Below are 16,913 nucleotides of genomic sequence, written 5' to 3' on the forward strand. Positions count from 1 at the left end.
CCTCCTTCTCTTGTTTTCTTACTCTGCTGTCTCCTCAGCTGTTGTCTCAGCCCTGATTACTATGTTGTCTGGAATAGATGCCTCTCGGGAAGTTGTCTTCTTGCCTGGTTTTCTTCCTCCTCCTTCTCCTCTTCTGCATGGTAATCCTCAGCTACAGACTGGACTCAATGTCTTCATTGGCTGGCTGCGAATAGGCCTCCTTGGGTATTTCCCTCCCACAGACCTTTGTATGAGACTAAGACATGGAGCTTGCATATACCACAAATGTTGGTTTTTGGCAACATTTAAACGTTGATCCAACACCCACAACATCCTGCAGTGTTAAAGACATTTGCATTTGAATTATAAATTGGCATTTTTGTTCAACAGGTTTAAAAATGAATGAGTTTAAGACTGAAATCCTAAGGCTGCAATTGAGTCAGTGATGAAATTTCACTAGCTTTTGTGTGACTAAACTACTAAACTAAGGCATATTGATGTTCAAATCAGAAAGAAATCAACTAAGTTTTCTTCTGCTTGATAGTACAAAATAAATAACGTATCTGTATCTGCATGAATTTGACCGGATTGTTGATGAATATGTAAATAAAATTCAGTAGCTATTTAAACTTCTCCAAAGCCATGAAAGTCCTTTCTGTGTATAATAAACTTGGATTATTAACCTACTCAATCTGTTTTGTTTTTTTTTAGCCAAACTTTGCTCCTGATTTTAGATGGAAAAGATGCTTCTCGCTTCAACTCTGGATCTCAGTGAACATAACTCACATAATTGCGCATTATCCTAATCATGTGCAGTCATGACACGACAGGGGAGATAAAAGCCCCATGGTGGGAAATAAGTGTGATTTATGCCTCATATCTGCAACCACATTATTGAAGCAACATAATGGACTTATTCTGAACTTAATTGCACATTACATGAGACCAAGGGCAGTTTCCATGTTATTAGGATGTAAATATAACATCTGAAGTTAAAAAGAGTAATATAATATGTTAGAGTAATGATGTCAAATTAGCACTGACCTAATAAAGAGAGGTACAATAAAGCAGCAGATTGATGCAGGGACAAATGAACGTTGGTGTTACAGCTTGAAGCCGACAAAATTTAGATTTAGAAAGAGGTTTGGTAAGTGATGGTTAGGCTTAACAATAAAGCATAAATCTAAACTCTATCTTACTTGTCCAATTAAGCTAAGCAGCAAAACACTGTAAGGCTAAAATACACATATTTTCCCACATTATATTCAATATACTGTATAATACTAGGAGCAACTAGCTTAATACAGGGACAATACTATTTCATTCTTTCCACATCTGCTGTGTGGAGAATCAGTGGGTAAAAAAGCAGACTTTTTGCCTGTACTGTTAGCATGATGTAGCTGAGGTCCTCATTTTAAAAAGGTCTGCTGGAAACATTCACTGGAGACTGACCCAAATCAATACTACATACTGATTCTAAGCATGTTTTTAGTATGCAACGTGTTCAGACAAGAAAAGTAGAGTGCATGCAGACTAATACAGCCAAAACAAATAAGATGTGCATCTTGATGTATACCTCTACTATGACAATCAGCATGTACAAACTTGGAATTAATAGTGTGGATTTGGGACATGGCTTCAGCTGTTCTCTCTGTCTAAAATCAAGGGCCTATTGGTTTGAATATTACCAAAAAAGATGAGTGCTAAATCTGCCTCCATATTTGTTTCTCTAATATGCATGTTTCATTATTAGATACGGTTGCAAAACATTAGCTATATGTTAAATCTTAAGGCCTGAGCCTGTGTTATAATAAGTACAACCACAAAAAGAGAATTATAGTGTAGCCTCATAGTCTAAATTCTGCTGCATGGCTTTTGCATCTTAATGAGAATACTTACAAACAAAATAAAACCTAAAAACTACATGAGTCAAACCCTAGGCCCATAATATAAAATAATCATCAAGCTTGTGTAGGCATTTCAAACAGATGCCTTGCTTCTCTTTGGTGCAGGAGTGTCTGGGTAAAACACCCCGTCAAGGTGACACGCTGCAATTAAACAGCAGTGGCCTGTCTGCGATGAGCTGTCATCAGCGAGCTATGTCACAGGTGTACAGGGCAGCTGTAAGTGTAATTGCTGCAGGCCTCTGGGATGGAGCTGGACCCTGTCTCCTGGTGGCGATAGCAAGCTTAACTGGAAGATCAGCTGTAAAACCGACTTGTAATACAGTGACAAATGGTTATACAGCAGTTGCCAAATTAACAGTGACCTCCCCCCTTTGCTGTCTGGTGTGGGTGATAATGTGCAAAGTCCTGTCGGGAAGTGTGCTTAATGTTCAAGATAATCTGTCTATTATGTGAGTTTAATATTAGGAGGAGAGTGAGTGAGTATCAATTAAGATTTTTTTTTCGGTAGCAAATGGGAAGCATAATTCTTTTGACAGTGATTCAAGCAGGCAGACAAAATATAGATTTTAAATAAGTAGCTATATATGAAAATAACTGGAATCAGTGCAAATACTGTTACTCTGCAGCAGAAGCCCCTTCTCTAAATCACTACGGTGGAACTAGATGTGCTTACTAATTGAGTTGCAGTGCTCTGAGGGAACTAATGGAGAGAGGAGAGAGGGAAAAAGGAGGAAGAGAAAGGAGGGGGATTTCTGTTCATAAACAGTGTTTACTTAAAGCACCCCATCGCCTTATTAGTATTAATAGCAGTGACTTCAGAAAGCTCATATTCTGCCATTGGACAGTTTTGTATTATTTATGATTGAAATGAAAGCCTGGGAGTGCAGCAGCAATGGAGGAGCGCTGCATAGCAAACGATGTTGCCTATGCCAGTTTACATAACCAACACTTGGGTAAACAGCGGATTAAGCACAGCACGGGGCAAGAGAAAAACGAGAGCAAAATGTTATATCCACACATTAGCCTATTTGAGGCGAGGTTTTGGAAGAGGCTAGGAGAACACGCGCAGACCTTTTGATGCAGCTGGTCTTCATCTGCAAGTCCTTTTGAGCATGAAAGTGTGGCGCGGTGCAAAATCCCTCCACCGGTGCAACTTCTGTAATGTTGATCTCAAGAAGTCGGGTCAAAATAAGCATGCTGCTACTTGAAAGCTTCCTCGTCTTAATTAAAGACACCATCTGTTAAATTTTATTATTAAAGCTGTTAGTGCAGGCATTAGAGCAAATGAACACGGCTTTCATTTTCTGCTCTATTTATGGTCAGCAGGGTGGCGTGTTCGGCAAGGACACATGGGATCTGGGTTCAGGACTGGAGAGCTTCCCTGCTGAGGTGTCTTTGAGCACAGAACATAAAATTCCTACCAGGCAGCTCTTGATGTGGCTGACTTTCTAGGTATCCTACTTTTTAAAAAAAAATTCAGTAAGTTACCTTATGGAGGTTTTTTTTTTTAATTTTCACAAATTAACACCTGGTTATCTATTATTTCCTCTGCAAGATTTTTATTTGCTCTTGTCAGTGAGTATATTCAGTTGACCACATTTCATTGTACCGTTAACCTTTTGCAAGCCTAAATATGACAAATACACCTAACTTGAACTTGAGCGTTGGGTGTTTTTTTAAGCTGTAAGTCACACAACAGAAGGAAAAAAATCATCACCAGACCACTACAACATATACTGAATCAATCTTTATTTATATTAAATTAAAAATATACTTTTGACAGATTCATGTAACAAACATGAGGAACGGTATATCTATGATATAAAGCTTTGGGTATGGTTTCAAAGAACTCCGAGAGATAGATAAGGGGACACAGGGAAGGTATGGATAGCTAACGTAGGTGAGGAGGAGTTACTGATGATGCCTTCTCTCTATTATGGCTCCTCTAAAAGCATGCAAAACAAATCAGAAAATTAAGTGAAAACAGGAGGTATCATGAATTCTGTGCTCCGCCTTTCAGGAAAGAGGCGGAGGACGTCAGACTTGGCTCAGTAATATATCCAGTAAGCAGGGAAGGTAACACTGACTCCCACAGAGTTTACCCAGGTTAGTCGGCAGCACTGGTCTCAGTTTGATGAGAATTAGAACGAGGGAGAGATAAAGAGGAAAAGAAGGTACTGTCGCTTGTTCTAGGGTGACAAATGAAAACTGGCAGGCATGAGGAAGTGAAACAGAGATATTACCAGGTGAAGTGACCTCCCCCCTGCCCCGCCCACCACCCACCGTCAACATCACCACTTTTTACGGCGCTCACCTAAACTGAAACGTTACATGAGGACAGCCACAAAGCCACCGAACAGAGATGCACATGAGAAAGGGACAACAAGCACTTTTCAAATCAAATCCTCATTAGTCAAAAGGTACACTTACATAAAGCAAATATGTACGGCTCTTTTTCTACAAGTTGTTATAAGCAGGAGAAAACAGCAGTTGGAGAGAAGACCATACAAATTCAAAGCATTGCCTCCTTATTTACAAATTCACCACGTTGGCCATTTCAGTGCTTTATAAAAATACTATTCACATTTGTTGTTGAAGTGTGTTAGATAAATTTTGGAGGAAACCCCAAAGATTCTGTACATTTATACTGATTTGATAATTTAAAACACGGAAAATGAATGATGTCCACTCATGGGCGATGATTTGTGCAATTAAGATGCGAACAACTAAAAATTGCAGCTAGAATGACAAAGAGTGTACAGGAACCAACACATTAGTGGAAAAAAAAAATCATATAGATTCAAGTTTTTTTCCTTGAAGAAAAACATCCTTGATAATATGGAAAACATAAAAGCAACACTCAATATTAAAAAGTCTATATAGGGTAATATACACAAAAAAATCCCATGAAAGACTTCAGAAATAAGGATTCCCAGTTTGTGCTACTGAATTCAGTAAAAATATCCAGTTATTTCCACACTGTCCACTCCCTGGACATAAATTTCAATATAATATCATCATCAGTGAAGAGATACAAAGGTAGAGGGCAGTAAAACACTCACTTTGGGTACCATGCAAGGTGATATTGTACTATACATTAGACTGTGGCAGCCTATATGGATGCTGAGGATGAAATATTGACGGACTCGCTTCAGTACAACATGGCTACATGCCTCTGCACCTTGGCTCGGAGGAAACGGTAAGAAGTGGAAATAAAAAAAGCGATCAGTCTTAAACACCAGTTGCCATGGTGCGCTCTTGATCTGCCATGAGCCACAGGAGTGTTTAGGGCTGAGACAAATAGCAGCAGGTAACAAAGCCCAACTCCAAGGCAAAATATGTTTGAAACAAGGAATGAGATATTACTCAGCAGAGAGGAAAAATGAGTTCTTCTACAAATGGAAAACAACTTTAAACATCAAGGCTTTGGGATGACAAAAACAATACTTGACAAACTCGGATCTTCAGGTATGTTTTTTCAACCTTTCAGGTGATGAGCTGTTGACAAGATTGACAAGATTCGATACGAAAGCGAAGGGTTGCTGAGAGTCTCGGAAAGCTCTTAAGTCCTCTCGAGGACCATTCGTCTCATCTGTGTTTATGCCTATTCTTCATTCAAACACATATTAAGCCTGTGTTTGCAGTACAATTTAGGGCAAATGAGACAGAAACCAAGGCATGGTGTTTTTCTTTCTACCACCATCATCCTTTCTATTTTTTTCTCCTCTTGAAACCCAGATTTGGCAGTCGTTTCGAATGCTCAGTATAAACAAGCTCAAACACGCTATAAATATTTCACATTGATATTAAATGCTGTCTCTATTTCATTGAATTAGAGCTCAAAAGGGGATTATAAAATACTCATTCATTAAATAATCATGATATCATCAAAGCAGCATTATAAATACTGTTTGAAGCAAACAAAAAGCATGGAAACAAGGACATTCTTGAAGCTGGTCAGTACCACCTAAAATGCGTTTCCTTAATGATCGCTAGGCTGCAGCACCTTCCCTTGGCTTTTGCAAAGGCTTTTTGCTTTCTGAAGTGGTAAACGACCAGATAAACAAGTTGAATATTTCAGTAACGAAGGGTGGGACTCCTTTCTTTCTACCCGCAAGTTTGATCAAAGTGCTCCATGCGGAGAACAAGCCCATACAGCTTTGCATGTGCGTACACTCAGACGAACACTTTCACACACAAACAAAATAAATATCCTACACAAGAAAACGGCTCGGACGGGGCTCTGCCGCAGCAGAATGATGAAACGCTGTTGAAGCAGTGACAAAGCAATGTTAACGTTCTGTTAAGGAAAGACGAAGATGGGATTCTAGTGAGATGCTGCGAGAGGTCCTCTGAGACAAACCAACCTTACAAAATGCTCTTCTTGATCTTTTAAGTTTGGCAAGCTTTGTGGTGTTTTCCCACCCACAGGTGCTCTGTATGGCTTGGCAGAAGAAATCATGGCTGCAACACCAGTGCTTTTAGCAGCACTGACTGGCAGTTTGCCTGCAGATGAGGGTAAGAACAGTTCTCTTGAGAGTTTAGAGGGGGCATAAGTGCTCTATTGGTGATCTCAAGAGTAGAACCCAGTAAGGATACTCACTCTGGGATAAGAATAGGCGCTATGTCTTGATGCATCTGAAGTACAGTCGGACAGTGACTAAATTCTACTTGCATTCATTAAAATCCAGTGTTGGGAAAAGTGCAAATTAACAAGTTATAGCTGCACTTGAAAAATGAAAAGATGACTTTATAATCTATTCTATCTACATTTTTCTAATAGCAGTTAGCTGTCAGGTGACTTGCCAACAAGCTATTGCAAAAAAAAAAAAGGTTTTAGCAAGATGATGACATTTAGGTGTAGGAACAACCCCTGCTCCTATGAAATTAGGTTATAACTGTTTATGTTGTGGCATGAAATGTAACGGTTAACTAGATCATGTTCACAGGCTGTGGGTACAAGGTGCCAGACTTCATCACTGGAGACCGGAGTTCGCATCCTGAATACAGTTAGGTTTCAGAAACAAAAGGACTTTGGTTAGGATTAGTGAAAGAACATGGTTTTGGTAATAAGAGTAAAAAGAGTCCAGTCCATTCTCTTTCCCTAACCGTAACCACCTGTATACAATTGCTACAAGCAGATATTAGAAGACAAGATTACAGCGGAAACAAATGAAATAGGCTGTTAGTGAAAATTTCACTGATATGTCAAGTATTAACGTTTCACAACTTGCCACATTTTGTTAATTAATATTAATATGTTGATAAAAAAAACAGAATCATAAAACGTATTTGCTATTGCAAAGTTGGATAAAAACAAAATTTCTAGGCGAGAAGGTTGGTAGGTTAGTAGTCTATTATGTACTGACTTCTGGATAATATGATCCTTCTTCTACTGCTACTACTACCAATACATAGATATGGTCTTGATCTATGTTGGTAATTATCTGTTTAAGTTATATAACGCAATGGTTTAAAATTGTGCAGGTCTGCATTGCCATCTTTGACCAAGCCAAATCATCATCACTGCATGGTGGTCAGGCTCATAACAGGCTCTAAATGCACAACATGCCTCTGATGAATCGTAAACAAATACAAATGCAGATATGTTCGCAAAAATTTGCTTTGGAACCCATTTAACGAAGAAGGACGACTGTGCCCTTTCCTGACTAGATCAGTATCCCATCCGAGCCTGCTGCCACAGGGAGGGGTGGGTCCAGACGTGATGAATCTCTGCACAAACCTGGACACTGTTACGATATAAACCTAGGTCCATTCACCATAATAGTCATGCTATGTATAAATGAACATTGTAACAAAGACAAAATCTGTTTTCTAAACTTTTGGCACAGTTTAAAAATCACAAAACCATCACTTCCTGTAAATCTATAGAGCCTTTTTTGAATTCTCAAGCTGACCTGACTTTAACCAATCCAACGTAAACAACAAAACAGTTGAGGACTGCCTAAAATTACGAAAAGCTCCCAGAGATTTGATGCTGTCGGGCCATTCAAATGAGCTTTTGATTCAAGCCAGTAACATTGAAAATGTAGTGTTTTCTACTTGACAGCAGTCATATGGTCAACCTAAGCCTAGTTTGAGGTCAGAGCAGTGTTGAATTTATGGTTAGTTAGCAGCGCTACTGAAGGTTTTTAGCTGTCAACCCCGTCATCACCAACTTTTTCCACATATCTCTACGTACATCCCTATAGGGCCAAACTGGCTCGCTAATGTCTGAACACACACACACACACACACACACACACACACACACACACACACACACATCCCAATCATACTGACGTACACATGGACACACACACACAAAGTAGAAGTGTTTTTTGTGTGCTCTGCTGGTGCTGTCTTGATCATTCCTTGAGGTCTTCATTAGGCAGCTAATATGGCGGCTTCCCCTCCCCTCTCTGTACATTTCTTTGCTCTCTTTTGCGCTCTCCCTCACTCTCTGTGTCTCTATGACCACCATTTTGAGTTCAGCTGCTTTATGCATGGGCTCATCACACCATTCAGCAGATACAGCAATTTCCCCTAACTACCCTCCCACTATTATGGCAAGACTCTCTTTACTCATTTAACTTAGCTTCATGATCTGAATGGGAAAAGCAGTGTATAAAAATCCATCTTTTCAGCACTGCAACCAGTGTATAGAAAAATGTTTACAGTGTGTTTTTCCCTTATACCCTTTGGCTTGGAAAAAGCTGCTTTTGACCAGATTTCCCAAGTAGACAGCAGTCAAGCGAAAACAACAAAACAGCAGTCACCCTGTGTGTTCTCGGGCAAGTTAAAAGTCCACGGTTGAACTACAAATGTGAAAGGAGAGATCACCGTAGTTTTGGCCATCACAGTATCACAGTTACAGTAGAAAGATGAGATGAGCTTCACAAATTTGATGGAAAATTCAAAAACGTACGGTATAATCCTATAGGCAAAAAGACTGAATGTGATTGATCAGCTTTCAGTGCTCCGTCTTTCACGTTTCTGCAAGTCTCCTGACTAAATCTTTCAGTCTTTTTTCCTCCGTGTGTTTCCGTTTCGCCTCACTCTACAAGGTCATTCACAAAGCCAGACATCTTGACATTTAACTGAGCATATTTGCTCCGTATGTTTGCTTATTTCAGAAACCCTTCGCAGAGTATTGCTCATCCTCAGACCTTTATGCTGGGAAACAGAAAATAATAAAACATTGTGTTCCTCCCATGAATCTGACACCGCAGTGCTTGGCAGTGAGTTCAGGTCCCAAGTTGAATCCATCTTGATTGACACGGTTGTTGTCTACTGCGCTGGGACAACACGACACAGTACATCCGCTGCTGTGTGACAGTCATGTGTCCGTTACCCGCCGAAAACTACCATAACCTTCACATTCTCAGTGACTTGGAGCGCAGTCTCTATCTACAGAACAGAAAAGGACTGGATTGGATATAGTGAAGGTGTGTGAGTCTAAGTTGGGTTTGCTTGGCTCGATTCGGTCCACCTCTTTCTGATGTCGCTACAGTCTACAGCAGATGGCACGCTATTTGAAAAGAGTTGGGGGGCAGCTCTGGTTGCGTCTGCTCCCGTCTGTGTGGGACAGTGGAACCGGAGAGGATGTCGGGGTTGTTGGAGGCTAGAGTCAGATTGAGGAACGTTTGTCGAGTGGAACGATCTAGACCACAGTGTTCCGCTGTCGGTAAGGTGGTGGCGGCAAAACGGTGCCAGATTTCAGGGAAAACTCCGACATGTATTCAGGGTTCTCAGCTACCGCCGGCCGTATGTGTCCGTTCTGCTTATAGAAGAGTTTGGCGTTGGTGGAACCACCCTGGGCACCATCAGGGGCTGTCTGGTTAGATGATTTGGGAGGCAAGCTGTGCTGCCAGTATTCTGGATTGTCAAAGGTCACCTTGAGCTTCTTCCCACTGACTTTCCCTGACATCTGCCCTCCATGCTTCAGCATGCTCGCTGGGTGCGTGGTTCCGTGGATCTGGTAGGCTGGCAGGCTGCCGTGCCCGATGGTGGCGGAAGAGGGCAGGGCACCGGACTGGCACACCTGGGATTGGGCAGTAGCTCCCGTTTGGCTCTGGGTAGCAGAGCTTCCACCTGGATTACCAGGTTGTCCTGCAGGTTTGATGGTATGGTGGGCATGGAGGATGTGGGTTGGAGGGCCGTGGTGGCAAGGCATGCCAGATGGAGAGGGCTGGGCAGTAGGGAGCGGGTAGTGGGGCAGGCTGGTCTGGATAGTAAGTGGGAGGTGGGAGCCTGAGGTTGTGGCTGAGATGGATGAAGGAGGCAGGGTGGGAAGGGGCAGACCATTTCTCCTCAGGGCTTCCAGGCCCAGCTCGGCAGGGCTGTGGAAGGTGTTGAGGTATAGGGGCTCGTTGATATACTCGTCCTCTCCTTTGGGTTGACTGTTGGGTGTGCTGTGGTAACCTGGGTTGTCCAAGGCGTGGATCTCACCATTTTTACGACGTGAAACAAACGGGTTCTCCTCAATGGGATTCAGGTATTCTGTAGCAGAGATCAGAAAAGGGAGGGAAGGGAGGAATGTGGAGAAAAAGAGACAAGGAGTTTATGAGAGAATAGACAAACAAAAGATCCACAGAAATCAAATCAAGAGAGGAGAAAACAAAAGAAATGGAAATTGAAGGGAGTAAGAAAGAGAGATCATTCGCTAATGAGGAGAAAAGATGGAGATGATAATGGTGATAATGGCAGCCACTCAGGACCAGACAGGCAACTTGCCAGCAGTTCTTTGGCACTGGAAGCTCCATCTGCCGGGGGTGAAAATGCCAGCAAATGACCCCTCTTCACTGCTTCCAAGTGCTGTAATAGTGGGGTGCGAAACCTATTGATTTTGCCCACTCTTATGCTCCTTGACATTGCATCAGATGCATTTTGCTGCAGGCTTTGTTATATTTTGAGCTGCTCAAAAATCAAAGACGGCGGTGCGAGAGCAGAGAGGATGGACTGAATTATGATCAAAGGCAATACATGACTCTGTAGTAGCTGACATACACCACTGTCGACGGAAACCTAGTAAGAATTTTAATCAATGGAATGAAATGAACAGGCAAAACGACAGGAGGAATGGACTACAAAAGAACGTATTTATTCTGTGAATGAGCAAAGAGTTGACACGATGGAGGAAAGGTGCACATACAGGATGCACTTCTTTTACTTTTAAATTGTGTTTCTGTCTGTGGAACAGCAGAGAAGACTGTGGTGAGGATTATCCACTACTTTTTTTTCTATGGCGCCGTGCTGCTTGTGTTTTGTAGATTTGTGAGAAATTCCTAGAATGGAGGGAGGTTACTTTAAAGTTTGATATTGTCTACACTGTACTGTGGATTAAATATAAACAATAAAATGCAGTAATGTATCTTCATCACAAAATATCCTGCAGGGACCCAGAATTTCTACCTGGGGTTATTTTAGCTTCTCCAAAGCAATTCTTCTCTGGCTGTAAAATTAACCTTACTGGACTCTCAGGCTTGCTGCTAAGTGATTCCAGTGGCTACAACATTTATTTCCCAGCACTTAATTGTGTTTTGTCTTTCTGTTAAAGTACCTGAGGAGCTCTTGTCCTTCATGGGGGTCATGTATCCATCCTCATCAGTGTCCCCTCTGGATGCTCTCTCCCCAAGGAAAATGGTGGGGTCAGCGCTGTACCTCTGGCCCCCGCTGTCATCCCCACCAGTCTGGCTCAGGCTCTTTTTATGCAGGGTCCCGTTACAGCGCTGGTCCTCCAGGGCTGAACCCGATCCACCTGCTGCTTCCTGGTTCACACAGGCTTGGGCACCGGCCACGGAGCTCTCTGCAGGGTTTGGCCCACCATCTCGGTAGCCGAACTGGTTCTGAGGTGAATGGTGGGTTGTGGATACAGACAAGAAAAATGTAATCTGTTACTCAACAATCGATAGGTGGAACTGTCATTGGTCTATGACACTGTGCAGCTATTTGGCAATAGAGGAGCTGGAACAACACAGTTAAACAAACCAAACTAAAGATGTCTATGGTTCAATTGAAGCACAACAAACACATATGTGAATGTGTTTGAATCCCAAAAATAGTAAAGTTTGAGTCAGTTTATGCCGGCTGTGTTCCTCCTGCGGCGAAGGAAAAGCTGCTTGTTGAAGGTAAAATTCTCAGACAAAGTTTTGCTGGTGTAGTCATCGGCCTTATGGGACTGTGAGGGGCAGCCAGGCAAAGCTACAATTGAAAAACCTGAACCTCAAAAAAAGAACAAAAAACCCCACAAGAAAATACAAAACATGACATGTGAAGCAAAGGGCTTCTTGTGGTGCTGTCTTCACTTGCCGCGGGCTATTTAACCCAGGCCTACTCCTCTGCACTCTTGCCAACAACTCGCACTACAGCAGCAATTACAGGAAGCGGAGCAACAAAAAACAGAAACACACACATGCACACAAAAAAAAGGAAATGTCCCGGAGTTATAACTGTCCACCTACTCCCACTGTCTTCCCTCCATTGCACTCAGCTTCCCTCTGCTCCAAACTTTTCTATTTATCCCTTCTTCAAAGCCAGTCATTATCCGCTCCTTTTTTCAAGTATGAGCGTGAGAGCAAATCAGTTCAGATTAGATAATTGTCTGTATCGGACTGCGTCTGCAGCGCGGCAACCTGAATGTCTAACTTCCCTTGGCAAAGTCAGCAAGCCTGATAGATTTGAATGAATCCCTTTCCCGGTATGGGTGTGTGGGGGCTTTTCACTGCATAATCAAAAGTTTCAATTCTTGACAGGGGTGTTGACCTTGAGCACCAAGGACCCCGGCTGGATTACTGTGTGTGTTTTTTTGGGGTACGTGTGTGTTCGTCGGGGGAACAAAGAGCCGTTGGCAAATGGTTAGGTCATGAGGGTAAAGGTGCACGAAATGCAGAGCCGTGGGCAGGCGGCACATGGTGCATGCTGCAGAACAAACAGCCGAGCCTGCACTCATCGTCTATTAGTAAACGGCTCCGGCATTTTAAGAGAGCGCCTGTTATTTGCTTATGGAGCTCTGAGTAATGAAACCTGGGGCCTGGGGACTGAGCGCATAAAGAGTCCAGGTTTAAGCCACACACACTGGGATGGAAATGATGGAGGTGGGCCATTAGCAGAGGAAAATCATCAGTGTATTGGAAGTTCTTAACCACCTTGAGCACTTATAGAGGACAGTGAGTTGGGCAGTTTTCGCCCAGAGACACGAAAATATTATGTTTTAAGGTTAAAGTCAAATCAGTAAATATATAAGTTTTCACAGATGTAATGTACTATTATATCAAAATATTGAACTCAAGTTTGGTGATTAGAAATGCCATTTTTAAAGCACTTTTACACGTTTATCACCAATCTCAAGAGTACAGTGTCCTTACTCTGTTGGAGTCAACTCGAGGCCTGGTAGCAAACGACTGAGGAGCCATGTTGAAACCTCGAGGCACCAGATACTCCTCAGCATCCATCAAGTCATCAAGGTCCTCTTCATCCAGAAGGCTCTGGAAGAACTTGCTGTCATTAGGGCTGGGGAGCTTCATGCGGTCATCTCCCTAAACGAGTGGCATTAAGGTTATACTCAAAATCAGCCACAAAAAAATCTCAGAGGATCACATTTTCATTCACATGCTACAACATTTATTTGTCCAGGACGCGGATGGTAGCAGAGAAAAGCCTCATGATCCATGAGGTGCTCTGACAGAGGGGCCTGTTGAAGCGAACGCACCTGGATGACCAGGTATCGCTGAGGGTCGCGGGCCATTCTGCAGAACTCAGCAGCCAGCTCCTTGAACTTTGGCCTGCTGTCTGCATCAATCATCCAGCCTGGGGAAGAGAAGGAGGAAGACAGAGCAGGGCGGAGATGGGAAAAAGAAGAAGAGGTTAGAGAGATAAATAGACGGATGGGTTATGCAGTGAAGGATATATTTGGAGATGAGCATGTTTTCGCTTCCCACAACAGACATTTAAGGACATTGAAGTTGAAGTGCAGTTCATTGACTGTCCATAATAAAAGTTTCTCTAAATCTCCAAAAGATGAGGAAATGTTTGAAGTATTCTCCAGTAGAAAAAATGCCTAAAAACATATCACAAACATATAAACTTTAACCTTACTCTACAGAGAACACAAAATGAGCAGGAATGATATTCACTTCTATGGAGTTGTATACACTCTGAAGGCTAAGTGCCTTGCTCAAAGGGAAGTTAGAAGTGGTTTTAATGGAGGAAAGAAGTGTTTTCTGTGTTGGTCTGCACCTAGCGTTCCTCTCCCGGAGGCCATGGCTGCTGTAAACACAGCAAACCCCTGCAGGTGAAGTGAAACGCCAGGTGGTGTCTCGGCTCAGATTAGTGTGCAGAGTGAGCTGCTGAATTCAAAGTCTGCTTCCTTATTACATATTCTTCAACAGCGATGGCTAAAGTGGGGTCTGGGTGCCTGCAGCAGCCCTGGAGGGAGGGATCCAGCCAACTATAACTGTTCAATTTCACTTTATTTTAAATTTAGCAGCTAGCACTGATAAATAGTGTTCAAGTGTTTGTACCTAAACCGTGGCCCTCTGTGTTGTCACATCGCCTGTTTGTCTGTCTTCGCTCAGTTCATCTAATTTCTGCTTCTAGCGCCCCACGCAGGCACATTACCTAAATGAGGTGCAATTAACCCGGCAATCAAACTCCATTTCATCTTTATTGGGGTGGCGGTGAGGCGGCGGGGCGCGCGGTGTGACAGCACACCAAATCACAAACAACGGCTCTCAGTCAACATGTAATTATAATGAACGTGGCCAATTGCTGAGCTTCCTCCTGGCTGTCGATGGGGTGGCGTGGCCCGCCTGCTACTTTGACTCGGTGATTGACCTTTTTTGGCCATTTCTCATGACCGCTGTGATGCTCACCTGACGTCACTCGATTCTTATGTGTTTTGGGTAAGAGTATAGCGCTGCACTGTGGGAGAAAAATGAGCAGCATTAAGAAGATTTGAAACCTGTAGTGTGCACAAGCTGCTCAACATTACAGTTACATGGGAAATGTAACATATGACATATAAATTACAAATGCATAGGAACCCCTATGCATTTATCCAGCTTCCTAAGTTACGGGAATCCCTTTGACCTCAGCATTTATAATATTATTTTACATAGCATATAAAATGTATTTCCCTCCTCCAGGGGGACAGAAAGAATGAGATGGCATTGTTATTAGGCTAAATGGCTGCAGGGCTTTCATGAATTGCTTCTGTGCTGTCAAAAGCCATTGGCAATAGTTTTTCATTTGGAAAAAAACAATTAGATATTATGACATTTTGGTTGAATTAACATTTTTGTCATGGGAATATGTTTTGATATCAAGCTCCAAGCTGGATCACACCATTCTCTTTCAGCACATTTGGCATTTTAAGCACTCTGCTGTTGTCCTCGTCCAGAGCGGATCACAATGAGAGCGAGAGCAGCAAAAGTTTAAATTCACAGACTTACAAGCTGCCAGTAATAAGAAGTGTATTCATAGTGCAGATACAACATTTGCGCTACAAAAAAAGACAAAGTAATTAAAAAAGAACAAGAACTGAGAGCTGCTACGGCAGGGAAGAAAGGTCGGTGGGGAGGAGTTGATGTGAGATCAGCCAACAGCAAAAAGAAAGGGAGTAACACACAAGTTACTCCACCATAGTTGAGTTCAGACAGGGTGGAGCGGTGACCAGACTGGTGTGGGGGAAAGGGATAGCCAAGCAGCCGTTAGCTGGCAGAGCTCAGAGCATGGATTGGCATGTATACCTGGACCGTTTCCTGGAAATCTGGGAGGGTGGATCCCTCCGCAGCCATGTAGCCTGCACCAGAACCAGAGTTCTGAATCCAGCCAGGGGAAGGGGAGCATGATGGGAGAGACATGTGGGGATTCAGGGAGGATGAAGAGAAGGCAGGTTTTTGGATGAGCTGTACAGGGCTGGGGGGAGAGTTGGGGTAGATCAGTTGGGAGGGAGGCGTGGTGCTCCAGATGGAAGATGACATCAACAGGGAAGTGGGCAGAGTCCCTGGTGAGGATGGGTCTGCATGTTGCAGACCGTGAACCACCACCTCATCACCGTTTTGTGACATGATTCTCTTTTTCTCTGTCTCATTTTTTCATCTTTCCTCTTTCTCTGTCAGCCTTGAATCAAAGCCCCAAAGCTCAAATAGCACCTTACCAGATGAATATTAAAAAACAGGAACCGCTTTATTAAACTGCAACTCATCTGTGACAGTTGCAGCACTGTATAAACACGATTTAAAAATGAAAAGGTGAGAATATGCTTGTACGTATTATGAGTGCTGCTCTGCAACATTGTCTTCAACGCTGTCACCACCAACTGGCACAGACTCCCAGCCAAGAAGTCTTCCAGCACATCGCACAATTCTTTTCTACAGTGGTTTTGCACATTAAAAAAAACAGGCTATAACCATAGACTGTAAATAAAGGCGGTTTTGAGCTACTCTGCTGTCGCCATCTTGCAGAGCGTGACTGGGCCTAACTAATCCAAAAATTCTATCTCCAGTCTTTATGCTAAGCTAACATTGATCTCCTCAGTCCCAGTTCTTAGCAAGAAAGTGAATACACGTTTCCCCCCAAAATATCAAACTATTCCTTTAATTGATTGTACTTAAGTACAGTTTTGACATATTTATATTAACTGATATTTCCATTTTTTGCCACTGTATTCCTAAAATTATGAAGTACCATGATAAATACAGTATATAAACTGGCAAAAAATATACTTTTAATGCCACTATATCTATTTGGCAACTTGCACTACATTTATTTCTAGTTACTTGCAAATTCAGATTAATAAGACAATATAATCAACAAATAAATTATGATGTACCTTATCATTATGGGTGAAGGGAAGACTTTATTAAATTCACAAGCAGAAATGACTGTGAAATGGACCATTCTGCACAGTGGTGCTGCTACTTTTATCAAAATAAAAGATGTGACTGCTTTTTCCGCTGCTGCTTCTGGGTCTTGATTCAGTGCTGCTTGCCTCCTATAAATCATATTTTGCACACACATTCTTGC

General features: G+C 42.4%; 1 protein-coding gene across 4 annotated transcripts in view; it reads right to left on the reverse strand.

Annotated features, from left to right (window-relative positions):
* Nucleotides 1–3,618: 3,618 nt before the first annotated feature.
* The window catches only part of LOC139609708 (receptor tyrosine-protein kinase erbB-4-like), a 218,413-nt gene continuing 205,118 nt past the window's right edge, over nucleotides 3,619–16,913 (reverse strand). For 3 of the 4 annotated variants that reach the window (XM_071464587.1, XM_071464588.1, XM_071464586.1), the window contains exons 24-27: nucleotides 13,597–13,694; nucleotides 13,253–13,423; nucleotides 11,449–11,734; nucleotides 3,619–10,388 (exon numbers count right to left, since the gene is read on the reverse strand). In XM_071464587.1, the coding sequence (XP_071320688.1) occupies nucleotides 9,550–10,388; nucleotides 11,449–11,734; nucleotides 13,253–13,423; nucleotides 13,597–13,694 (1,394 nt within the window). In that variant the 3' untranslated portion in view covers nucleotides 3,619–9,549. Of the gene's footprint in view, nucleotides 10,389–10,829; nucleotides 11,078–11,448; nucleotides 11,735–13,252; nucleotides 13,424–13,596; nucleotides 13,695–16,913 lie in introns of those variants that run through there. The other variant, XM_071464589.1, reaches the window with a different exon arrangement.

This window comes from Trachinotus anak, unplaced genomic scaffold (assembly GCF_046630095.1).
Source record: "Trachinotus anak isolate AG129_WGS33_773 ecotype Australia unplaced genomic scaffold, CSIRO_AGI_Tana_v1 ptg000026l, whole genome shotgun sequence".
Classification (NCBI taxonomy): domain Eukaryota; kingdom Metazoa; phylum Chordata; class Actinopteri; order Carangiformes; family Carangidae; genus Trachinotus; species Trachinotus anak.